This window comes from Leopardus geoffroyi, chromosome A2 (genome assembly GCF_018350155.1).
Source record: "Leopardus geoffroyi isolate Oge1 chromosome A2, O.geoffroyi_Oge1_pat1.0, whole genome shotgun sequence".
Lineage (NCBI taxonomy): Eukaryota > Metazoa > Chordata > Mammalia > Carnivora > Felidae > Leopardus > Leopardus geoffroyi.
In genome coordinates this window covers 23,301,076-23,327,863 of record NC_059331.1, presented here as the reverse complement: position 1 = coordinate 23,327,863, position 26,788 = coordinate 23,301,076, and the positions used below count along the sequence as shown (strand labels likewise).

Below are 26,788 nucleotides of genomic sequence, written 5' to 3'. Positions count from 1 at the left end.
GCACAAACAAGCTATGGAATCTCAAAAATTGGGTCATCATTTTTGAATTCCCTGCTTTCAGCACAGCGCTCAGTTGGTCTTGTTGCCTGGCTCAAAAGTCCGATTTCCTGAGCTAACACTTCCTGGCCATTCAGCTGCACGGAGTAATGACTAGGGGCCTGCCTTTCCCACCAGCAGCAGTGGTTCTCACAGGCGAGCCGAGGTCCATCCTTGTAGTGCCTGCTATTATGTATTTAACGGCATCAAATATGCCCCCGAAAGCACCGCTTCGAAGACTGTCATCTCCTGTTGACTCTGGGGTGGGGTGGGGGACATTACTGACATCCTGATCTCCTTGGGGAGATGGCTTTTCCCATAGGCTTTGGTGTCCCCCAAAGCATGGCCATCCTGCCCAGGAGAGAGTGGGGCCAAGCGGAAGCTGTCATACACAAGCTTCACTTAGGGTCAGTGACAGCGCTCACGACCCAGGTGAGTCGTGCCCACTGCCAGTAGAACTGGGCACCATCTGGGTTTTCTTCTAGCAGCAGATTTTAACTTCCCTCCATCCGGGGGCAGGTTTTGAGACCTTTCACTTGATTTTCCAAAGTTATATCGGCAGGTGTCTGTCACTTTTTATCCCCCATTTCCAGATTTCTAGCAGCCTTCCCCAGTTTGCCAATGTGAGACAAAATACAGTCCTCCTTTTTAGCCAGCGGAAAACATTTCCTATGTCTTTGCAGCCACTTGCTTGAGACTGCTGCTATCATTGCGTCCCAGCGAAGGCTCTGACTCCGGTATTGGCCTCCAATAAACCCTATTCTGGGTGAACAGGAAACCCATTGTGAGCTGAGTTTCTGTGACTCTTAACACTCATGCAAGAGGCATCGAATTTCAGCAAGATCTTCTGAAGTATGAACACCCGTACAAACCAGGCAGGGGTCAAGTCTGGGCTTGCTTTCTTTGACCTTGGTTCGTTTTATTTTATTTAGGCAAACTTTTCCAGGGGGCGCAGGGGACCATAAAATCCTTACCTTTTAAAGGAGCCCATTGTTAACAGTTTGTTCATCACGGCCCCTTCGACCTCGCCAAAAAAGTCTCCAGTCTGCGGGGAAGAAAAGAAGACCCAGGAGGAAGTATAGATAAACAATGTGCCCAAACACCAGAGAATAGAAACGGGCGCAGCTCTGTGTTCTGGAGCAAAAGGCGCTGTCACATTAAAGTGGAATATGTCCTCACAATCAGTAGAAGTGGTGGGATTACGCAGCAGACTAGAAAGCTGACGGGAAGGTTCCACCGTACGCGACACCTGCAAAGAGCGCCGGCTTCGCAAACTGCATGCGCAGCGCTGGAACTGAAATGCACACGCATGCGCACGCGCGCGCGCACACGCGCACAGACAGGTGCGCGCACACCCCTCCCCCCACCACCCGGATGCAGTAAGCCTTCATCTGCGCTCAGTCTCTTGTGATTAAAACCCTACTTCGTAGAAAGAAACAGGCTATGAGAGGGCTTCCCAAGCAGTAATAAAAAGAATTGTTTATAATTCCTGGATGACCTGTTTAGGGAAATGTAGCCGTCCTCTTCATCGGCCCTATAAATCTTCTGCTGTTGAGAATGCATCTATTCTCAAAATCACTTTCTGAAGAGCACTCGCAATTGTGTCCCTGGGCAGTTACCATGTGGACAAATCAGGCAGCCCAGGGCCCAGCCCCTTGAAGAGGCTTAATCAGACCTCTAATGGCTCACCCCTATGTCCTCAGGGCATTTAGGGCGTAGCAGCCCTTCCCCACCACCTGATTGATGTTTTTGCCTCAGACCAGCTCTTGGTGTTGGCTGAGATTTGCATACTCTGAATGGTGGGATGAAAAATTAACATCCTTGCCCATCCCTCCAGGCTCTTGGAGCCACAGTCCTCCCGGTCTCGTGGGAGAGGGTGTAGGCAGTACAGCTGAAAAGAGCTTGGGACAACGGCTTTCTTCTGCCAACACCCTGGAACGAGCCAGTGTAGACCAGTAGAGAACCCCCATGTCTACGGTGGGTGCTCTAAGGATTTATAACTTCCGTGTGGGGTGAGTGGAGGGCATTACCGTCAGAGCCTGAATTAATAAATTCCATAGGCTTTGTATTAGCTAAATCCCGATTCAAATTACAACTGAGTGACCTCAAGCACGCTCCTGGGAGTTTTCAGGCAGAAAGGCATAGAAAGACTTTGTCAGAAAGTCACGAAAGAAAAGAGGAAGAAGAAGGAAATGACATTTCACTGACTAAATATGGATCATTGCCTCTTTCGTTCCAGGGACAGTTGGAATCTTTTGCAAAGTCTATGAGTGTGTGCTGCAGCGAGGAGCTAGGACATTTGTATTTTGCGTGTGTAAATACGCCAGTGTCAATGGAACTGGTTGTTAGATGAAGAACCACCCTAATTGGGGTGCAGGAAACCAGACAACATCAAACAAAGTCAGGCAGAGCAGGCCAGCTGGCTCCCTGGGCAACACTGCAGGGCTGTCCCAGGGAGAGATCCAGCAGGGAGCAGAGCGCACGTGCAGGCCCGGACTGGGTAGGAGTGGGTCACACTGTGGGCCAGTCGAGAACCCCCAGGGACCAGGCTCCTATCTCAGCCCTCCATCATCCTGGTGGGAGGACAGGGTTCCTCCTCAAAGGTGGCTAATTTGGATTCCTGCCCCACTGACTCTTGAAAATTTGGGGTTTTTTTCTCCCAGCCAAACAGGCATATTACCATAGGCCTCTGGGCTCTTGCACTCTCTCAGACTGGCTTTACGTCCTGGGCTCACTCCTATCTGATCTTTACCAACTGTCCAATGTCCAGTGACGGTGAGCATCCGAGGAGACAGGCTGCGGGCAGTTTAATTTCTAACATTGTAGCTTTTCTCTCATCACAGGTGCATTTAAGATTCCCACAACATTTTCGTGGATAAGAAGGGAAATTCAAGCACAATTCCACATGTGACCCAGAGCCAGTTCTGATAAATTAACAAGGCACTGAAGTCAGACTCCTTAGCAACTTAAGGACAATTAGCTAATTTATTTAGGCATTAATAGCCCTAGCGTAGTGTTGACTGCTAAAAAATTTCAAATGATTTAAATGGGACTTCATTATAAAATGGCTGTCAATCATCCTTTTACAGAGCCCACCAGGAGGCTCAGGCAGGTAATGTGAGGCACCCCCACCCCCAAACTAGTGAAGGAAGAGAACACGTCCCAGAGACCACGCACCTCCTTCTCTAGTGTTCCTTTATCATGCCACACTGCTAAACACATCTGTGTTTTACCATCTCTGAATAGGCTAATTTAATTTCTAATTGCAGAACAAGTTTTTCTGTGCATAGTTTTAAAGGAGAAACCTGGGGCACGCTGGCGGCTCAGCTGGTTCAGCATCTGACTCTTGATTTCGGCTCAGGGCATGATCTCATGGTTCGTGAGTTCGAGCCCCGAGTCTGGCTCTGTGCACTGACCACATACAGCCTGCTTGGCATTCTCTCCCCCCACCCACCACCCCCTCAAAACGAATAAATAAACTTTAAAAAAGACAGAGAAACCTGTTTTCTCCATTACAATGCTATTGTTTTGAACTCTTATTTTGATTTCCAAACACAGTGGAGATTTCTGGAGATTTCTGTTCTTGGCCCCATTGCTGAGTGTCTTCCCATATCTTTTCCCTTGCCTCACACTGTGTACAGCTCAGTTAAATGAAGAAAATTTCTTCTCTCTTTCTGGATCCTTTTCCCTCAGTGTTGAGTGTTGACAGCCCAAGTTAATCCCTGAACCCAGATAACTGATTTTTAAAAAGCTAAAACCAGAAAGAAAGTCATAAGGAATAATTATGCTGGAATGTGTGTGTGTGTGTGTGTGTGTGTGTGTGTGTGGTGTATATATATGGAAAAAGTATTTAAATATCAAAAGGAGGAAACCTCCTTCAAATTGTCCAAACTCTTTAAGGCACCTCTACTTTTGAGGCAAAGTGTTCTACAAATTGAACATTTTATGAGTGAGAAAGCAGACCCTGGGCTCTGCCCCACCCCCACCCCCCAACTGGGAGGTAAAAACTCTTTGGGGCCTGCTGAGAAGTAGGCTGTGATATTTTTAGAGGGATAGAAATAAGGGTTAATAATCTCTTGCTATTACTTCTTAAATATAGATCATTGTCTCAAAGTTTGAACACCATCCTTTGTTCCCCTCACCTACGCCCATCCTGAGCTCCTTACTTTGAGTTGGTAGAAATTTCTCACTCACCTGGGTGTAGTCTTCGGACACCAGAATAAACCCATTATTGTCTATGAGGTAACAGTTCACAGTCTAGAAAAGAAAAAATACCACAGTTTCAACTTTGGATCCTCCGACTGCTTTTACACAAAATGACGTACTTCCAACCCGAGAGAAACCTACTGTAGGTTGTTTGGGGGGGAAACTGGAAATGCCTGTTGGCTCTAGGAGTTGAGGCCATGGTTAAGCTAACCCCAGTGTTTACTTTGCAAAACTAACAAACAAAAACAAAACACTAAGCAAGCCTTGAACATCCCAGATTAGGATAAAAAGAATACATGTTAAAAAATTAATTACAGTTTCTCTTCCTTCCCCCACCCCCCACTCCCACCCCTTTCTATGACCTGAAGACTATTTCCCAGGAACAAAGTGTTCACAGGCCCCGAGCCTGCATGCGTCGTGGCTGAAATGCAGGCTGTTTTGAAAGCAAAACGCCAGCACAATGTCATTACCCTAATGATGTATTAATGAAAACACTGTGTCGGCTCAGAAGACCATCAGGGGACCAGGTAATATTTTTTAATTTGTTCATAGACTTAGGCAGGGGGGAAGGGGCAGACTTCTGTTAAAGGGGCCCCTCAGGCCTCCTAAAGGTTTTCAAACTGTGTTTTTAATTGGGAGCTGGATTTGGGGGGCAGGGCTGTTAGCTTTTGGTAGCTCAGACTTATGAATTGTAGACAGCAAGGTAAACCCAAACCTCTGCTTCCCCCACAGTACTTTAATCTCAAGTGAATGATTTGCTACAGGCTAAGTTTTAATTACAGTGCTGTGGGGTTTAAACTTAAGGTTTAATTCCATCCTTGATGTAACTCAGTTTCTATTTATTGCAGCTTTACATACCGACTGCAACATTTAATTTGTAACATATCTTTACCCTGAGCTAAACTCCCCCTAGCTCCGGGCCACCACAGGGCTGGTGTTTTCTGGGACATTTGCCTATCTGTGGAGTTGTTTTCAGGCAGGCACAAAAGTCCAGCAATGAGTTGGTCCAAAAGTTTCATCCTTTATTACTAGGTCGTGGTGGGGAATCAGCAGAAACTTAAAAGCCATGCTGGCACCTTTTTGTTTTTTTTTTGTTTTTTAAAGAGGCCCAAACAACTGTATTTGGCACCTTTTATAAAAGAGTTGGCTGCTTTGGTGAGTAATCGGGTTTGTCTCGGTTGTCCAAAGAAGGTTGAATGAATGATTTGGGTAACCAGGTTCCACTCTTGCTATTTGAAGAAGCTCTTTAGCTGTATGGACACTACTTGGGCCCTGCTGGGTGGGAATCTTGACAAACCTTCTCCATTTTTTGAAGATAGCATTATGAAAGCAATCCCATAGAGCTGTGCCATCCAACATGGCAGCCATTACCTATATGCAGATTTAAATTTAATTTTTTTTGTGAATTAAAACTCAATAAAATTAAATATCTAGTTCTTTGGGTGCATTAGTCACATTTCAAGTGCTTTGCACTACCTTGGCTGGTGATTATACCTGTGGACATTTCCATCACTGTAGAAAGTTCTCTTGGACAGCAATGCTGTAGATTACACTAGTACTCCTATGAGTTTTAAGCCAGGCTCCCCTGGGTCATGTTAGACAAATCCATATCTTTGTTTATTTGAATGTCATGATCCTTTACTGAAGCAAAGGGAGGCTAACCTCCATTTCATTAATAAATATACAAGAACAGAATTGGCCTCCACGTGTGGGTATTGACTAAATCCTCCTAGTTGCATAGAGAATCAAAGTCATCATACCCACCTCCACCCCTAATTATAAAATTAGTTTCCACTCAAACATGCCTAGCCAATGAGTACTCTTGCTATTACAGGGTGACTACCTCTCCGTCTAATGTTGTAAATAATGGATAGTACAAAGCAGGTACAAGGCCAATAGATATAAAAGTCAACTGAAAATCTTGAGAAAGAAGGATGCTTCCGTGAAGTCCATGAAAGTGATGCTGGCGATAGCTCCAATCACACGGGAAGACACTGGCAGGTTAGACTCTCCCAGAGCAATCTCCCAGAGCTCTGCTAGCCTATAGTCTACACATGCACTACTGATCCAGTCATGTGGGTCACATTAGTCTACATCCTACCAGAAATAATTGAAAGAGGAACAAGAGGGCCAGCCAAGGCTCCTGGAGGATTATATGCTTCAGCTTCCACTTTCCTCACAGGTGCCTCAGATTTTGCTCCAACATAGTGGGTGGGCTCCTGGGTAAGGACTGAGGTATGACACTTGTTTCTTCTACACCAAGTACAAATTGGCATTTACTTCTCGGGCTATGTTTCCATTTAACATTTTTTTTTTCCATTCATTTCTCTCCCCCCCCCCCCCCCCCGGCTCTCCCTTAAGTTAGGATTCCATGACAGGAACTTGGTGGCAGAGAAGACCATGCTTATTGATGGGTAGCTTTGAATTTCATGTTTGCACTGATTAACTGATTATAAAAATACTTGGTCACCCTTTTAAGCAAGAAACAGAATGGCCAAGGTTGTGATACAAATCACTGAAAAAAAACCAAGGTCAAAATCAAGGATGCTGTGTCATTAATGTGACTATGATGATTTCCTGAAGAGGCAGCCTTACCAGCAAGTGCTTAGATTAAATGATCACTGGGAAGTGTGGTGTAGGTGAGTCGGCCCATGGACTTAGGTGAGCAGAGTACCAGGTTATGGGGCAGTAAGGACAGAATTGCCAGATTCCAGTCTGATCAACTGTTTTCTCTATGTCTCTTTACAATAATTAATATTCAGTTGTCTTCTCCATACTCCCTTTCCTCCAATAAAAGAAAACAGAGGAGATATTTTCTCAGTTTTCTGTCACTATGCTACTTTCCCCACAAACTAAGCCAAGCATCTTAGAAGGTGTCCACTTATCACCCTGTCCTAAGGGTGGACAGTCAGACAGAAGGGCTTGGAGGAAAGAGCTCTACATTTTGACAGATATTGTAAGTGCCTATTCCACAGCCACCTTTGATAAAACATGTAGGGATGAGGTTGTTTGAAAAAAAAAATGCAGACAGGGAGAAAGAGAGGCAGAGAGAACCTGATTTCCTTAAAAAAAAAAAAAAATTTCTTGATGATGATTGGGTAAGTCAAGATTGCTCAGAGAGGTCTGATTCCTGTCCCAAAGGCAGATCAGGTAGATACCTGAGGTTAGAGGCCATGGGAATTGGGCAGTCACAGGTGGTAAGGAAAGGCAGTGAGGAAGGGTACTTGGGAGTAGGAAACACAGCACCAAGGCTGTGTTAACCAGAAGGTGGTTTTAGCCCCCAGGCTAACACATCCACTTCAGAATCAGAGACTCTGAGCAATTGCTATCAGTTGACCTTGAGCAAAGTCTTTACCACTGTGAGTCTCAGGTTTCTTACCTAAAAGGTGGAGCTAGCAAGAACCCTTTGTTAGGTTGTTGAGAAGATTAAATGAGAGGGTGAGTGCAAAGTGTTGAGCACAGTGTAAGGTGCACGGGGCACAGTAAGTCGTCAAAAACCTGTGCTTGCATCCACTCGGCAAACAGTGTTTATTGATCACCTACTATGCGCCATCTTTATCCTAATTAGTATCCTAATGCTATGAATTTAGAGTTCCTCAGAAAGGGAAGCTGTTCCATTGTTCATAGCAAGAGGTTGTGCAGGCAGGTTGGCTGAACTTTGTTGCTTTCTGTTTAACCTTTTTCTTTTGGGGGATGCCTTCTGCCTGTTTTGGTTGGTGCAGGCTGAACAATGATTTGAAACAACTCACTTAGAAGCCCAGTATCATACTGCCTGTTGTTTTCATTTGTGGAGAGAGAGAGGAAGAGAGACAGAGGGGGAGGGCTGGTTCTTCCATCTGAGGGTAGGGCCTGGGTCTCTGCATTCCAGGTGTGCACTGTAAGGGGTCAGTCCTTACTACTTTTCTCCACGTCTCACAATTTCAACCCTAATATTTCAGCTGTAGAGCAGTCTGACCCTTACTTCACACCACATGATGTATCTATTCATCCCTGGCCAACTATCTTTATCAAGATACTGTCTTTTAAACAATTTGTTGCAAAGTGGTTATTTTGGAAAGAAGTGCTTGGTAGGATCCCCTTTGCCCTTGCCCTCAATAGCTACTGCACTGACTGTCAAACCCCCTCCTGACTGGAGTCTTTCTAGACATGGAGGCACCAGGTGGCTTGGATTTAGCCCTTCCCGAGTCTGTACTACTTCGAGGAGACCCTTCAGATTCCAGAGGAAATGCCTACAAGGCCTTACAAAGTCCAGTCATTGATTATTATCTTGACTCCTCTGGACAAGCAAGGGTAGCAGCTGCGCTGGAATACGAAGTTTTAGATCCACTCACTGCCCCCAACATCTCCTCCAAATTGCCCCAGTAGGGGAGAACGTTCTCATCTTCCACTCTCCTTGCAAATATTCTGGTGCTCTCATTAGGAGAGGGAGGCTGTTGGAAAGATGAGTGGGAGAAGAAAATGAGAGTGTGAGACAACGGTGCCACAGGTCAGGCTGAGATTAGAGGTGGGCAGGGCTTTCCTTCTCCATTTCCATCCGAATGCCAACCACGCTTGCATAGAGTGCAGTAACCTCGGCCACCCCAGTGCCTTGCACGTGGTATTCTCTTCCAGTGAAGCTCTTCTCTGGCTTCAGGCACTGTCTTCAATGTCATCTCCTCCCTCTTCAGTTGACCTACATGTTATCTCCTCAGAGAAACCTTCCCAGATCACCCCTTTCGTTTAATTCACAGCACTTACCACAGTGGATAATCACGTACGCTTGTCTTCCCTGCTAATCAGTCAGTTCCAGTAGGAAAGAGGCCATTTCTGACTCTACTTCCCATTGAATCCCCAGGGGTGACATAAAAGGGCTTAGTAAACATGTCTGGAGGGAATGAATGAGTGTGTGAAGTACTGCCTCTGGATCTCTAAAGTTGACATTCACCCAGGATGGAATGGAGCTCCTCAAAAGTCTTCAGTCAGACCCACGGCCAGGCCCTCCAAGTCACATGGCTCAGGCACGGCCTGGGCCAACCAAGGATGTCTACTCTTCCAGATGGGAAGATATCTGGCCATACTGACTCCACCCAGCAGCCCAGGGCACTCCAGCCAGGGCTCAGGGAGTCTACTGATGGAGGGAGACAGAGGGGCTGGAATGGGTCCAAAGCAAAGCGTGTCTGATAAGTCTGAGGGAGTTGGGCCAGGTCTTCAGTGCAGAGGAGAAGCCAGAGCATGTGAACTTAATGAGTCCCCACAGCTGTTTTTAATGGGGACCTCATCACTTGAGGGCAGTTGGGGGAGAGGGAGGGACATGGTCTCAAAGGCTTAATTAAAAGTCATGAAAGGAGAATGACACATGGAAAGAGTGTGCTGAAAGGTGGGAAGGGACTTTGGTGGGAAAGCAGGACTGGCATTTCCATGTGAAACTATGTCAACTGGTTGCCTGAAGCCAAACTTAGAGTAAAAAATGGGGAATGGATGATAGTTTCACAGTGCAGGGTGACGGTATTTGAGCATCAGATCAAGTTCAGAAATGAGAGCAAACTCAATGTGTAATTTTCCAAGTATGTGGGCCTTTCCATGACATTCATAGGAGGGCTTATCCCAGTGACCGCTGAAGAAGATCATTAGCGGTGAGGAAGGCATGTGTGCTGTGCTCACTGGGCCCAGGGGAGGCTGCCAATACTCCTAGAGGGCATATGCCATTGCTGTCTGAGGTTTTAGATTCAGGGGAGCCACTAACTCTAAGGGAAGAAAAAGTCTGTTGACATTTTTGGTTTATAGCTGACCTTTATTGAGTGTTTACCATTTGCCAGGAACTGTACCATGCATTTTCCATATATTATCTCATTCATTCCTCGCCATTACCCTGTGAGGTGGATATTCCTATCCCCACAGAGAGGTTCAGAAACTTGCTCAAGGACAACAGCTCATTACTGTCAGAGCCACAATTTCAAGCCGGCTGTTCTAACTCTGCAGCCTGCTTGATTAACCACCGTGCTATATCACCTGTGAATTCAGTCATTGAAGAACAAATAGATACTAGATGTTTCTAACTCTGGTTAGTGGCACCCATTCCCACTTACTTTTATATGTGAGGATGCACAGAGGCAGTGAGGATATAGGAAAATGACTGCCTCAGGTTTTATTCATCAAATTGTTTAACTGTTCATCCATCTATCCATCCAACTACCCAGGAACCAATCAACCAATCAACTCTCCAAAACACCATCCATCCCACCAGCCAACCAACCATCCATCCAGTCACCCAACTAACCAACAAACTATCCTTAGTTCTCTTGCCATAAATTGGGATTAGTAATTATACCTACTATATGAGTGAAGGGCTTAACACAGGGTCTCGTGGCACTGATTAATCAATATTATTATTGAGCTATGTTGTCTTGAGCTGAGTACCCCAATATGATAATAAATGTCTCAAAGGCAGAGGAGAGGTTTGAGGCTGCTTGAGTGTCTTCTGAATGGCATTCTCTAATTTATAGAGGGCATAGATCATAAGGTGTCACAAAATGTTCTTTCCTAAAGGAAAATTATTTTCGATCTGATGGTCGAAGAAAATTGGACTTCTGCTCAAAAGCTAATTGATTGGCTTTTAGTCTTTGGATAGTGATTCATATAACAATGATCTTTGGGGACGGAGCCTTTTGTGTTAAACTTCATCCCGGCTTCCCTTTTATACTTCTGTCCTTGTTTTTGCCTACTTTTTTGAAATTTATTCCTAATCCATGCTTTCTGTGTTGACATTATATTTGGTTAGGATTTGTTGAATCCCTGTGGTAACCAGAAGGAATATAAATATGATTATTTATAAGTTCTGGTTTGTGTATTGACTAATGTTTTAGTTACTGCAGCAAAAGAAAGGCTACCTGAGCCACCACGGAAGGCCTCTACATACCTGCTTGCTCCAAATCATGGGGCAGAGGGTGTACAGGATTAAATGCTGTGAAAACATAAGTCTGAGGGGTAGATTTATGGCAGTGGTACATTTTTTTCTCTTATTGCTCACGGGTGGGATTCAAATTCCTCTTCCCAAAAGAGCAACAGAGATAGAGAGAAAAAGAAAGGAAGGGAGGGAAGGAGGTATGGGAGAGAACACTATGCTAGAATAAAAAATCCTGAGTTTTCAACTCCTTACATTTTCATCTCATTTATTACATGAAATTAAGCAAGGCATTTCTCTGATCCTCAGGTTCCCCCTCTGCCAAATGGGATGATCATTCCTACCCATTTGATTGGGTTACTACCAGGATGAGAAGAGATAACATATGGGGCAAAAGCTGTGAGACTTGTCATGTGAGCTTCAAATGGCAGCAATTTGTATTATTTCCTATAAAATGCCAAAATTCCAAAAGTGCCATCCATGGGACATTTAAGCACATTTTTCAAAGTCTTATAAACTATTTCATTAGGGGGAGAAAGAAAAAAAAGAAAGAAAAGAAAGCAAATGTGCTTGAGTTTTTGGAGCTTGGTCCAGAGCAATCTGTCAGACATGGCTCCTTTTACAGAGGCACTTCCTCTTTGAGAAGGCACCCTCTGTCACCTCCCCTTGACCAGGGCAGAAACAGGGCCAGGGGCCCTCTTACCTCGTCATCACAGCTGATGGAGCATTTGCCATCCAGAGAGGCACACTGTGGGGTGGGGGGAAAGCAAGGGGAAACGTATTGTTACTTGGACATTCCAGAATTTGCTATGGCTGCCACTTAATTATTCAAGAACAAGCTATTTCCTTGCCTTTTATGCAAAAACCAAATTTCATCCAAAGGGAATGCTCCAATGGGGCACCTGGGTGGCTCAGTCGGTTAAGCGTCCTCTTGATTTCGGCTCAGGTCATGATCTCATGGTTCGTGGGGTCAAGCCCCATGTTGGGCTCCAGGCTGAGGCTGAGATTCTCTCTCTCCCCACCCCCACTCTACCCCTCCCACATGCGCCTGCATACTATCTCTCTCTCAAAAAGAAACAAACAAACAAACAAAGGAAATGCTCCAAGATGAGTATTGTCTGCTTTCCCTAGGATCAATACCAACTCCAAATAGTCATATAAAAGACAATTTTGGGGGGAACTGACTCTTTTTCATTTAATTTATGTTCCCTATTTTAACTTATGTTGCCATTCAATATTGATATCTTTTTAAGATCTCAAATCTTTGAGTAACAAAAAATATCACCGTGTGAGTATTTAATTTACAATTTATAAAGGCTAGTGACTCTTTAAAAACACTCCTGTCTTAGTCTATAGTTTCCTAAAGTGTTTATTGAAGTATTTATGTAAGAAATAATATATTACCCCAACATTTAGAATTGGGGAAAAATTGCCATTTCCATTGAATCACTACACAAATACTACTGAGATTGCTCAATACAGAGAACACAGTGCAAAGAAGGAAGCCTTCCAGATTTTCCAAGGCATAGAAGCCCTCTCTGGTCAAAGAGGTCAGATGCATGCTTAGTCAGATGTAGTTATGCAAAGGCCTTCAAAACTGCCATAAGGAAATTCACAAATAGATAACCAGGCACCGCAAGGTTAGAAAAAAATCACTGTGGAAATTCATAAAAGTCACCAATAGTTAAAAGAAAAAACTGCTCCTTTGGAAGATCACTATCTTGATTTCACAATTAAAACATTTTATAGGAGCAAATTGCCTTCTTTCCCAGCATGTGCTGTCTAACATGCTGACAGCCTTTTATTTTGCAGTGAAATGAAAGGTAACCTGAGCGGCCAGAAGTTCATTCTACAAACATTCATCGGAAATCTGGCACTTTAGGCTCCGGGTCCCCAAATGTGAACACCTGTATAATAACAGTGTCGCTAATGCTTCAATACGCTGATTATAACTTACCTGTCTGCTGGCAGTCCAGAACTTCCTCTGGAAAAATTCAAGTTTCATCTGAATGCCTACAGCTGGGACAAATTATAAATAAAACAAGGCATTAGAGATTCCTTCCCACAATTACTTAAGATTATCATTGAAAGTTATCTGTCACGGGGAAAAGCTGATGCAAGCATACCAGATAAGAACTTAAAAACTAAATTTACAGTGAAGCCTACAACTAAGACATTTTACCTTTCAGGTAAGGAATTCTCAAGGCTAATTATACGCACAGAACTGTTGGTGACTTTTTGGAGACACGTTACCTGTGTGTTTCTAAAATTCATACACTTGTGGCCACTCCCCTCCCAAACTCAGGCTAAAAACAGGAATGAAAAAAATAAAGTCTATTTCAAAAATGATTGCTTCTTCTGGGTTCTTGTTTCAGTTATTACTGTATGAACTTGCATGTGTAAAATGTATACTATGCATGTGTTTTTGAGATACAACATTTGGAAAGCACTTGTCACGAGGCTGGAGTTTGGAAGGGAGTCACTTTGCTATGATGTGACTTAGTTAAACTGGCCCCCAGTATCCACATCTCGATGATTTTCTCTCCCCAGGAACTTTGAGGGAATTACGCAATTCTGTTTGGCCATGAAAAGCTCCCTTGAGCAACAGCGCATGCCAGTTCCAGTGAGAGAAACATACAGAGAGAGAAGTTAGGAAAGTGACTTGAAACTTTGGGAAGTAACATTTGGTGGAACCTTAGAATCAGGACAGGAACAAGCTCACACTGTTTCTCTTCCTGAAGCCAAAATGATGTAACTCTTGAAACCATTTCGCAAAGTGCTCAAGGCAGAGCAGAAGGCTCATCAGATGGTAAGAAGATGTTAGAGGAGTTTGGAAAGAAAGAATGCGATTCTGTGCTGGAAACACTGGATTCCACGCGGGACGCCATTGGTCCCAGTGCAATTCTGCAAACTTCAGTCTTTTGCACACCAACTTCCCCATTTTTGCCACATCTGCACACCACCAGTATTGTTATTTATCTTTCCACACGTTTTCTTTTACTTAAATACCTAAAGTAACTTCAACCTAAATAACAGTACTCATCAAAGGAAAGACATGGTTGGGGTGTGGGGGAAGTTCACTCAATACTCTTAAGATCCCACATGCCACCATGTTTAATCCCCCAGTTAGGTAATCGTTGCCATACTAACTTCAGGAACCTGAAGATTTATGAAAGTCTTGGCCTGTTACTCTTATAACCGTCAAGTGCATTCCTACTTATTAGAAAAATTGTTGAAGCAAGCCGGAGAGTCAAGGTTGACTGAGGTATGCACATTTGGAGGGACTCATCTTCTACCTTTGGACTTAGAAACTCAGACTCTAGGATAAGGCTAGAGTGAACATGGCTGCAAAACGCAGAATGGGAAGTCTCTGGAATGCACCATCTCAGCACTCTGGATTCACGTGGCTTTGCTCAAAGCATTCCCCACCTTCTGGACCATAAGCTCTCAAAGGACAGGTACCTGATCTTGCTCCCCACTGGATCCCTGCCCCCCAGCAAGGTGCTGAGCATGCAGATGACCCATCGGTAAATGCTTGCCTTTTAAAAAACCTTTCAGGTGACATTACAGTCAGTAGTTATTGAGAAAAAAGGGTAATATCAATATGAATTACAATCACATCCAAATAGAGGCTTTGCGGTGGTAGTTCTCCACATGTTAGAACCTGGGGAACTTTTTTAGAAAGGACTGATCCCTGGGGTGCCTCCTCCCTCCACACCTAGACCATTTAAATTAGATTTCCTTGGAGTGGTGTCTAGGCATGGGTAGCTGAATGAAGATTTTTTCTTTCAAAGTTTATTTATTTTAAGAGAGAGAGAGAGAGCATGAGCAAGGGGAGGGATGGAGAGAGAGACTGGAGAGAGAGAGAATCCCAAGCAGGCTCTGCACTGGCAGTGTAGAGCCAGATGTGGAGGTCAGTCTCATGAACCGTGAGATCATGACCCGAGCCAAAATCAAGAGTTGGACGCTTAGCTGACTGAGCCACCCAGGTGCCCTAGTGTAACTGAAGAACAGCCTCTAGTGATTCTAATGTGCAGCCAGGGTTGAACACGGCTGCTCCACAGGCCTTAGTAAACTGGCTGTGGGGGACCTGCCACCACGTGGACCGCTTTGTCAGACTGCAACACAAGCTGCTCTTCCTGGCTCCAGAGAACATTTCAGAGAACACCTCAAGGAACGTGATTTTGGAGGCTGGAGGCTGTGTGCTGCCATTTCCAATAAATCTGACCTTCCCAAATGCCTGACAGGCCGTATCCTAGTTGGGGAGGGGCCAACCAAGGGCACTGCAGAGCAGGCTGGGCTTTGCTCAGATCCACAGCAGGCAGAGGTGAGGGCCTGCCCTTAAGAGGCGGCTTGGAGGAGTTTCTCTGGTTCTACCAACGACAGGGAGGGTGCGGGCAGCAGAGAGCTGACTTCAGGACAGAAGGCCTCACGTTGCGATATCCACTCACTGGTGTCTAGGAGGAGAGAGGAGGTGAGTTTCTCTCTCATCTTCCGTGTGCTTCTCTGTGCGGCTTCTCCTTGGCATTGGTCCCTAGCCAGCTCTTCCCAGGCTGGCAGTCGGTAATTCTAAGGCTACTTGTGAAGACCATGGCCAACAACCATGGCGGGCTTCTAGATGCTAAAGGATAAAGCAGAGGGCTTCCTGAAAGCATCACCCCACAGTGGCCTTTCCATGGCGTTTCTTGTTTCAGTAGCCCAGAGTTGCCCCTGGCCCACCCTTCCTCACCTGGGTTCCCCATCAGCAGCCCGTGCCCTTTCTGAGAACCCCTTCTATCCTTTGATGGACGCCCCCCCCTCCCAACTTTCACCTCCCTAATGAAGCTTGCTATTCCCTCCTGGGTGTTTATCCATCTCACATTCCTGAAGCCTGCTATCATCTGCCCCTTTCGGCCTGCACCCCAGTTCCTCAGAGTGCTTTAATCTTTCCTCCTGAGTCAGCCCCTCCATCCCATTAATCATGTGGGCTGCTTCTCTCTGATCCCCCTCCAGCATGCTGTGTCCCTTCCCTGCTCCCGATGCCCTAAACTAGACACCGCTTTCCTTGCTCCTCATTCCTCGCACCCCCATGTGGGCCGTGAGGTCGATGCCACAGGGCTGTCTGAAGTCCTGACTGCCACATCTGGTTGGTTTTGCCCTGGCTGTGTTTTTGCTGGCTGACCCCCCCTGCCCCTGTCAGCAACTCTGGCCCCTGGCTCCCGGTAGCACATCTGGTTTCGTAGCATTTTCGCCTACAAGCTAACATACTTCTCTATGATTAAGAGAATCACAAGCTCATTGGCAAGTCAACTCCATGACCATTTGTTCAGTGGCCTTCCCTATGCTGAGCTCTCAGTTGGGTGCTAAGGGGAATGAGAACACATAATCCCATGGCGTCTAGCTGTGGTGTAGCCACATGGTAAAGGCAACGTCAGAGACTTCACACAGGGCTGAAGAGCACAATAGATGGAGTGGGTTTGGCCTGGGAGAGCTGGCAGGAGCTTTGTGTAAGGTGACACCTGGAGACCTGACTGGCAGGAAAAGTAAGAGCAGAGGCAAGATGGTAATCCAAGCACGGAAACAGCGCAGATGAAAGGATGCAGCCTTTTAAAAGACCACAGTCTCTTCTGAGGCTGAAGGAATGGGAGTGGGGGACATGCTTGTGCAGGTTGAGGTCAAACGGCTGAAGGTCTTGAATGTTGGGCCCACGCATCTAAAGAGTCTCCTGTAGGCCTTGGGCCAGATCCAGCCTCTTTTTATAAATAAAGTTTTATTGGAACACAGCCACACGCATCTGTTTCCACACTGTCTATGGTGTGATGACAGTGCTGAGTCGTTGCAACAGAGACTGAATGGCCCACAAAGCCTAAAATTCACGTTATTTGGCCCTCCACAGAAAAAGTTTGTTGCCACTTGCTATGGGGTCTGAGGAGCCATTTAAGATTAAGCAGAGATATGGCAGGACCACAGATCGATATTTTAGAAAGTCCATGATGGAGGCCTCGAAGAGGAAGTACTAGGGAAACGGTCCAGACAGTGGGAGACGAGAACAAGAGGTGTTAGGCACCTCCAGCCACTTGGTCCATTTGGCTAATGATCTCTTAAGCATGAAAATGATTTAAAGCGGAGAGAAAAAAACACACACCAAGAAAACCCACAAAAAAACAAAAAAAACCTAATACCACCCCTCACCAACGGCCACTTCCCTGCCAAACAGACAAAAATGCTTAAGGAGCATCCTCTACCCGACTCTATTCAAGAAAACAAATAGGAGCTTCCACAAACAGAAATTTAGATTCCTTTCACTATTTTCCTTTATCTTTGTTTCACATGGGTTTTTTTTTCAACTCTTATCAGAAGAAAATCATTATTACTTCAGCAAGTCCCACTCTCTTCCCCCACCCCCCACATATCCCAAATGGAACCCAAGATATTTGTCATGCCTGTCTATTTTGCTCTTTCAACAACATTTTAAGCCATAACAGTATACTCTGATTCAAGTCAATCTTGCTAATTTAATAAGGAAAACAAGGACAGAAAATGCTTTAGTGAAACCCAAGTCCCAAAGAGAATGCAGAAAATAAAAACACCATTCCTGGGGTTTGAAATTTTTTAGACAGTCCAGAAAATCATCAACATATTTCTCCTGGAGCTCATGGTTCTCCTCACTTCCATTTGAGTACAAAAGCTCCCAGACCCCCTGTCGGGGGCTTTCCCCATGACCATAGAACAAGAGCCCCTTTTTCCATGACAGCATAGGGTGGTACCTTACTCACCTTCAGGAGTGGAATAGACCCAGAAAAAGGTATCCTTTGGGGCCCTTCCCAATGTGCCAATATTGTGGGTGCCTCTAGGACAGTGACGCCCAGATACTGGGATGGTCTTTGGAAATCAGCAAAACAACAAAACCATTTTCGCGAGAACTGCCATCCCAAAGAGCCCCAGGCCCTTTCACAGGAAATAATTCAGGCATCTGGAGTACTGACATCACTTTTGGTTTGAATTACTCAGGTGACTTCTCCTGTAACTCTCCTCAGTACTCCAGGAGGGCCTCGGTACAGATTTTCATCCCAGCCATGCAGACCACACACCTTCAGTGAAGTATCTTCCAGGCTTCCTCCTTCCTCAACTTTGTAACTTCCTTACTACCTACTTCCTCCTCCTTCTCCTCCTTCGTATTTATCAGAAACCCAGTATGTGCGAGGGGGTGGGTGTACTGATATGAAGACAAAACAGCCAGGGATGGGGACCTGGAGAGGGCAGTCAAATCACTGAAAAGAGGATGGCACTTCAGGATTCCCAAGTGGATATAGATGAGCACAGAGCATCATCCATGCACCTAAACGTGTAGCCATTTCACGTGGGGATGTCAGTGACTAGTGTGCTTGAATCAGGACAGACACCTCAAATGCTCCAGTTCTGTGCTGTCCAGATTGGTGGCTACCAGCTACATGTGGCTACTTTAATTAAAATAGAATAAAATTAAGAATTTACTTCCAGAGTTGTGCTAGTCACATTTTCAGTGCTCAATAGCCACATGGGGCTAGTGCTCCCGGAGCAGGTCATGTAGCTCGACAACATTTCCATCATCACCGAGAGTTCTATTGGACAGTGATCACTGATAGCAGGAGCATCAGAGAGGAACTGGGTATTAGCACTCTTTAAGGATCAACAGTAAAGTTCTCCACAGAGCTGTCCACGCTACCCAGTCCCTGGAGGTGCAAGAAACGAGGATGACTTAGGTATGGAGGATTTAGATCATTTAGAACCGCCAGTGTGAGAAGACCTGGGTTTACAAGGGGAAGTTGGTAATGAGTTTGAGAGAAACCCAAAGAAATCAATGCAATATGCTCAGTGTGGCTACCACCCCCAAGATTTATTTATTTTGCTTTATAAAATTTGAGAATACAAATTACATTTCCAGTGCTATTATATTCAAATGCATTCAAGATGAAATCATGCATGCATCTCATATCAGGTTAATAGACATGCATTCAAGTGTAATCCGAGACCCGCCAAAGAACAACGTTACATGTAAAATTAGAAATAAAATAACTTTTTCATATTGTATTCATTTAGAAATAATTTTCTGTGGGCTTGGCCTCAACTTGCAACATACCCCTAGGAGCACAAATCCGGTTTGTAAAATAGTGCTCACCATGCCTGGCACGCAAGCTCACACAGACACCCCTACTTCCATTTGCCCACTCTCCCAGCCATACCGTGTATTCAGATACACATTGAGAGCTCATCCAGGAGACAGAAGAACAATCCAGCCACCAGCAACCAATTATAACCAGGAAAAGTTTTACTGAAAGAACTGGATGTGAACCCTGTTTCTAAGACTGCTGTGTGCAAAGGATGTATTACTTCACCTCTCTGTCCCTGAAAAGACAGTCATACCAGCTTTAGCTTCTGCACAGAACTTTTGCGGGATGGGGGTAAATGGTACAAAATAAAATGGTGTGTATTCGAACACTCTAAAGGCTTGATAGTGTTGTCAGCATTCCTGCTATGATTTGTTCCCAGAGTTTTTACCCGTTATTCTTGTATTTCACCACTACATGCAACTTTTCGTGCCAATATATTGACACTGAACAAAAAAAATCCACCCAGGATAAATCCATCTTGTTCGCTGCTAGAAATGTCTATGGTATAATATTGGTGGGTAAATACTGTACTAAATTATGATTCCAAAGAAGGGGGATAGAGACCATATGAGTCCTGGCAAGATGAAGCAGAAAACACAAGGTGATGATTCTCTTTCAGTTGAGCAAGCTTTTAGAATGGATTCCCCCCCCCCCAATATTAAGGAAAGCTGTGCTCTATTGTTCAAGCCCTTCACGCACCCCTTCTGGAACTGTGATCACTTATGCACACTCAGGACAAGGCTAGACAGGTCTGCATATAGAATCCAAGAAGTTTATTGTCCCCAGTCTGGCAGTACCAGCTTCATGTGTCCATCCAACAGGGTACCTAACAAACAAAGCTTCTCAACCGACTGGTCACTGATGGCAGCATTTGACAATTATTTCATCCCAGTGCTCAGGCAGAGAAAGGTTCCAGAGTGACCCTGAGTTAGTGTGGCCCATAAACAGAAGTCTTTTGTAATAGATCCAATCCATTGATAGGGATATGTAGACAACTGCATCTTTATCAGAGAAAATTGAAACTATAATAAGTTAATAAATAAAATACCTGCTAAGAATACCCCATGTATTTCATTACTTAAGAGTGGGACTTTTATTTTGCTTTTTAAAAAAATTAAAGCTTTTTTTAAATGTTTATTTGTTTTTGAAGGAGAGAGAGAGAGAGAGAGAGAGAGACAGAGAGTGAGTGGGGGAGGGGCAGAGAGAGAGAGAGAGAGAGAGACAGAGAGAGACAGAGAGACACAGAATCCAGAATGGGCTCCGGGCTCTGAGCTGTCAGCACAGAGCCCAGTGTGGGGCTTGAACCCGTGAACTGTGAGATCATGACCTGAGCTGAAGTCAGACGCTTAATGGAGTGAGCCACCTAGGTGCTCCTAAAATTTTTTTAAAATGTTTATTTTTGAGACAGAGAGAGCACGAGCAGGGGAGAGGCAGAGAGAGAGAGGAAGAGTGACTATGAAGCAGGTTCTGCACTGTCAGCACAAAGTCTGACACGGGGCTCGAACCCACAAACTGTGAGATCATGACCTGAGTGGAAAAGACACTCAACCGACCGAGCCACCCAGGCGCCCTGAGTGGGACAAGTTTTCTCAAAACCTACATTCTACAAATAAATGCTGGCCATACGTTTGTTATCTCTTCCAGAAAATGAGCTCCTGCTGGTTACACTTCTCAAGCAAGGTAGTGGCTATTTTTACTCGGCTGGCTTAATATCGCCCATCCTGTCCTCAACCCCCTTTGACAGAGCCCCTGATTTTTCGTTCCTTTGTGTACAATGGCAATGATTGCTAGCGGTGACAGTAACAAGGGCTGGCACATTTGGATTCCAACTTGCCTTAATTAACGGTCAACTGTAATAGCTGTGAGCCAGGCCACATTTGTTTAAATGTTTTCTTCTGTTTATTTTCAACATAGTTAATTGCAAGCCGAACTAACAAATGAATCTGCATGTCACTTTTGGGGGAATATTTCACGATCAACGGGGGGTTTGGAATAAGGCCACTGTTCTGGGGTGTTGAGGAAAAGAATTCTAACCTTCCTTACATCAAATACAAGCCCATTCCAGAGGTCTGCTAATGTCCAGGATAAATGACTTACCACATGAATAACAATTTAGAGCCGTAATGTGAATTATGACATAACTCATCTGTTAAATATTTCATGTGAAGATTTTAATGAATTGCATGATGGAATGTTGGACAAAAAAGACAACTGAAATCCTGGGACTAATTTGGGTGAAACTGAGAACAGAGTATCCTCACCATGAGGGGGAAGGAAAGGCAGCTGTTTTCATGTCCCCCTGGGTGTCAGACAGCCAAGTCCAAAGCCTTTCTTAAAAGATTATAGGGGAGAGAGAGCAATCAGCAACAACCGTTTGAAAAATATTTAGATCAAAGCAATATTTGTTTATTATAATCTTGGTAAAGCCTGAACATTAATCTCCAAGGTATGGTATTATTTCAGAAATTGGGGGGGGGGGGGACAACATCCTCAGAGCAGTAGACACACCTCATATTTTAGCCTATGCCAACTGAAGAAATACAATGATAAAAGGGGAGGAGGTGTTTTAAATACATCCCCAAACCGAGTACATATTTCACTTCTGAAGTGTTCTGTGTGGTACAGTGCAGGAGGGGGGAGGGGTGGACTGTCTTGTACATGCTTTTAAGTAACAAAGAGCCCCATGATGTACGCCTGTGGTAAGAGAGAGGGAGTGGAAACAAGATTCATTATCACTCGATTGACAACGTGATAGCAAAAGATTTTCTTTGAAGACTCATAGCTGTGGAAGCCTCTTTTAATCTGGAACCATCCCCACCCTGTCTGTGACTGGCTTCTGGGAATGTGTGTAGGAAGGCCTCATCAGTTGCCTGCAGATTTCTTTGGTAATCGCTTTGTTTTCGTCCTGCCGAAGCTTCTCGGGAGCAGTCACCTCAGGGAAAGTGTAATAAGTGACAATTATGAATGTTTCCTCCATTTTGATTCTAATTGCTTGACAGAATCAACGCTGAAAAGAATTAGCGGGGCCGTGGGATGGAATCATAACTTCCTTTCCACTCCTGAGGTAATCTGGAAGCATTTTTCCAGACTCCATCTGAAGAAACCTATATTCCCTCAGCTTTCTGAGGCCACGGGAGCTGGCATCGACTATTTTTTGTCACATTGTTTTATGCTCACAAAACTCTTCAAATAATATTATTTCAATAAAGTTTTGGAGCCAATACATTTCTAGAGTCAATTCCCATCTTTTCAGCCTTTCAGAATAAAACATTTAAGCCTCAGGCTTCATTGTATTTTAATCAGGTTACACAAATCAATGTCCATTAAGAAAATTATAAGCTTCCAAATTATAGCTCCCCAGTTAATAATTTCTTATTAGGTCACCACCTAATAACAGTTACCAAAGAGATTATAACAAAATCAAGGGTCAGATTTCCAAACATTTCAAAACCCATAATAGAATGGTCACATTTATTTGCCAAACACCTCTGAGTTGGATGTTTGTGACTGTATTTAATGCAAAGCAGTGCTAAAATATCCACGTGGGTGGCTCACAGGGCTGGAGGGACACATCCAGCTCCTCTGAGCCTTCGGCTCATGTTCCAGGGCACAGGGAAGGAAGGGGACTTGGGTAAGCACACCCAGCTCATTTGAGCGAGCCTGAGTCCATCCCAGAGCTCCCCACCTCAGATCTTTCCAGGACTGGGTGGGAAGGGCGGTGAATGAAAAACAGCCCTGTGCTGGTATGAAGGGAGCAGCTCAGCTCAGCTGACGCCTTGTGGGAATATAGTCTGGATGCTATAGGCTATTCTGATGCTGAAGGAGAAGCTGAAAATCTAGATTTCATATGCAGACAATTCACTGAAAAATTCACAACAGTCTCTCATAGGGTCGCCAGATAAAATACTTCTGATTTGCGACATCTGGCAACCCTACACTGAGGGTCACGCGGCGCATCCCAGGCAAAGACCTGGGGTGACCTTTGTTGCAGGCTGAGCCCTGAGAGCACTGAGGTACTTGTGTCCTGCAGCAAAACATCAGGTCTGGGAACCAAGGCCGCCTCCATCAACATGACTTTCGTGACTTTGCTCTTTGTTCCAGAAAATTCTTGCCCAGAAATGTAAGGCCGTAAACAAGTAAAAAATACCTCATGATTTGCTTGAGAAACTTCCCCCAAAGCAATTTATCTGAGCAACAGACCGCTTCTGACCATAGGGAAAGTGCTCATTTATCAAACCAAGACTTGAGAAGTCCACCATCCTTAAAGCAGCCCAATCCCAATCCGATCCCACACTGAGAGACCCTCCAGACCCCAGAACCCTAGAAATACCTTTTGACCTTCCCTTAGGGGGGCATATTAAGACCCTGGCAGGGTGGTGTTCTCCTTCACTGCAGGAGGGAACAGCACTGACTTTTCTTGGTCTACAGGATATTCCAGTGGTTTTTTTTGTCTACACAGGCAAACCTGCTTTATTTTTCTTCAAAGGATTTATCAATTCTTGGCAGTAAGTTATATTATGTGCTATTTATTGTGTTTCATTCCTACCTGATGAGGGGTAAGCCCCTCGAGGGCAGAGGATGTTTATACCTGTATTCCCTGTATCTAGGAAATGTGCCCAGCCCAGGCAGGCCTTGTGAATATGCATCAGTGAATGATTGGACAGTTGGATGCAGTGCTGATGGTGACGTCAGCTACTCTCAGACAGTTTACTCTCTCAGGAGACCCACCTTTGCTATTCAGGTGGTTTGCACACTGTCCTGAGGGAAACGGAGAGCCACGGAAAGGTTCTCAGCAAGGGACAGGTGTGAGATGTGAACAGATCTTGCAAATGTCGGCAGGTGAAGGTGGGACCGCCTGGTTTCTGTGAGGAGGTGAGGGATGATGGACTTTCGTGGAGTCAGGGGCACCAGGGATGGGACAGAGAGGTTTGGTCTTGTTGCTGGCTGCTCCTGACCCAGGGAAGTCTAGAACCCGAGTTTTGCCATCGGCACGTCAATCTCATCTACATCTTGCCAGATACCCTCAACCTGAAGGCTCTGTCATTTTACCTTAGTAAGTGTCAGCATGTTGTGATTTTGCTTGCATGTGAATTATTTCATGAAATATGTTCCCCTGCTCACCAGACATGTCTTGGAATTACACACAGTATATTCCATGATGGAAATTAGTTTACAAATCGAATCATAGGAATTATATCACATAATAACCGTAGGGGCACCTGGATGGCTCAGTGGGTTAAGTGTCCCACTCACTCCCGATTTCAGCCCAGGTCATGATCTTATAGGTCATGAGTTCGAACCCTGCGTCGGGCTCTGCAGTGATAGTGCGGAGCCTGTTTGGGATTCTTTCTCTCTCCCTTCACCTCCCTGCCCTTCCCCTGTTCATGCTCTCTAAGTAAATAAATAAACTTTAAAAAAATAATAACAGTAACTGAAGCTTTAGATACTGCACAGCCAACCCTCACAGCACTGTACAAGGTGAACAGTACTCCCAGCCACACTTTACATGTAAGAAGACCGAGAATCAGAGAGGTAAGTTACAGGCCTAAGCATCCCTGTCAGGAAGTGATCGTCAACTTTGTTTTCGCCTCACGGAGCAAAGCCAAAGAGGTTTCCACAACTGTGAGTTCTAGCACCTTCTCTCTGTGTGTTTTTGTGGGTGTTTATTTGTTTTTCAGACAAAATGCAGACTGGAGGTTTCAAGAGAAGTCACCCATCATTCTCTATTTAAACAATCCGGAATATTTGCACAATTATCAGAATGTTCAAATTGGTTCTGTCTTTTCCAGATATTGATGACCGACTTGTTTAGGTGATTGGCCCATTACCTTAAAAGCCTCTGAGAACACACTGCCTTCTCTGCAGGTACAGTTAGGGGAAGTATTCAGTAAAGAGGCAGGACCCAAGGATGAGTAGAAATTTATGAGGACCCAGGGACCGGGTGAAGAGGGAGTGTGGAGGGAGCATTTTGGACCACCTGCAAAATCCCAGCTGGGGATGAGTTTATGGCGTCCGAGAGCTGCAAGAGACCATCTGCAAGGCCAATGCAGGTGAAGAAGCTGAACGCCCCTGGTCTTTCTAACAGGGGCAATGACCAGGACTCGATGATGTTCAAACAAAACCTGGTAATTATCCTGGGGATATCTCATCATAAGCAGACTTGCACACTTCATGACGCCCTCAGAGTTGTGCATCAACAAGACCATCATTCTCCATCTGTACCCAGTGTCTCCAGTTCATCTGACATAAAAAGGACAATAATGGAAATAGTCAAAGGAAAACCATGTACTTATTGAGTGAGCTCCTGCAGCAAGGCAGCCTGGGAAACAAGGCCAGCATGCCACTGGGCCTCCTTCCCTCCAGCCATCTAGGTACCAATTCCAAAGTCAAACACCTGGGTAGCAGATGTGTCTGGCTCTATCAGACCTGGCCCAAGGCAGATATGCTTCCAGAACAGCTGTACACAAGGTGATTATGAGCAGGGAGGGAGAAGAGAACGAGAAGGCAGACGGCATTCTGGAGTAATGAAGCACTATTTTTCTTCAACCACTTGGAATCTCAGGATCTTAGAATATTTGGAAATCGGCCTCCGAGTGAAGGATACCAGTTTTGTATTGTAAGTTAATCAGGTGGATGTTGAGGATGGAAAGGCCATCTTCTGTCATAAAGTGATTGCTCCCAAACACGTGGCTGGCTACACCCGAGTCTCTTATCTGGGTTCCTGGACAGGTTTTCAGAATAGGGTGCACTGGTCAGATCCCTGTACGTGTCAAAGGGGGGCTGTAGGGAGTGGGGGTGGGGGGCAGGCACCTCCTTTTCTGCTTTGGTAGGAAAATGCAAATCCTTCTCAGCAAGACCCACACCCCAGAGCCCTCTCTGTAGAGCCCTCTGTGTAGATGGGGGTCTCAGTGGTGAGCCGGGTCCCTCGACACAGACCTTATCCTTTCCCCGAAGGTTCCATGGTGCCTGCTACGCTTTTAGTAAAAACTGAGTGAATGAATAAATGAATGAATGAACAAGCAAATGCACTGTGTTCCAGGCACTAGGCAGTTAATCATTTGCCTTTCATGCTTTCTTTGAGGGATAACAGTTTGAAACACAGTTGTTACCAACATTCTTCCCAGTTTCCTGGCACCCCCTGGCTCTTCTCATTCCCTCAGCTAAAGCATTCCATGCTTAGGGCCTCAGGGAAGGGAGGGCACAGAGAAACTCAGAGAACAAAGGAGTAAATTCTGGATTTTGAATCTCAAAAATGGAGGCCTCGGGGAATCTCAGGGTGGGAGGGGTGGCTTGGGAATTGCCTGGGCTGGTGCCTCTCCCTTCCACCCTGCCTCCAGCCCCCCAAACAGACCTCTCAGGAAAGATGACCCGACCAGAAAAGGGAAGAGAATCCAAGGTGCCCGCGGCCTGAAGGAAAGATTCACGCTATGATGTCCCGCAGGTGTCTGCCTTCCCCTCCTCTACCCTAGTTCTGAAGCCAAGGGGACTCCTGGAGCACAGACAAGTACTCTCCAGCACACACTCCTCTCTCGAGGAG

At 45.2% G+C, this 26,788-nt stretch overlaps 1 protein-coding gene across 4 annotated transcripts in view; it reads right to left on the bottom strand.

Annotated features, from left to right (window-relative positions):
* Positions 1 to 26,788, bottom strand: part of CACNA2D3 (calcium voltage-gated channel auxiliary subunit alpha2delta 3) — an 866,452-nt gene that overhangs the window by 77,461 nt on the left and 762,203 nt on the right. For all 4 annotated transcript variants that reach the window (XM_045493219.1, XM_045493218.1, XM_045493220.1 and 1 more), the window contains 4 exons: positions 13,080 to 13,141; positions 11,826 to 11,870; positions 4,231 to 4,293; positions 1,011 to 1,081 (listed from right to left, as the gene is read on the bottom strand). In XM_045493219.1, coding sequence (XP_045349175.1) covers positions 1,011 to 1,081; positions 4,231 to 4,293; positions 11,826 to 11,870; positions 13,080 to 13,141 — 241 coding nt within the window. The remainder of the gene's footprint in view (positions 1 to 1,010; positions 1,082 to 4,230; positions 4,294 to 11,825; positions 11,871 to 13,079; positions 13,142 to 26,788) is intronic.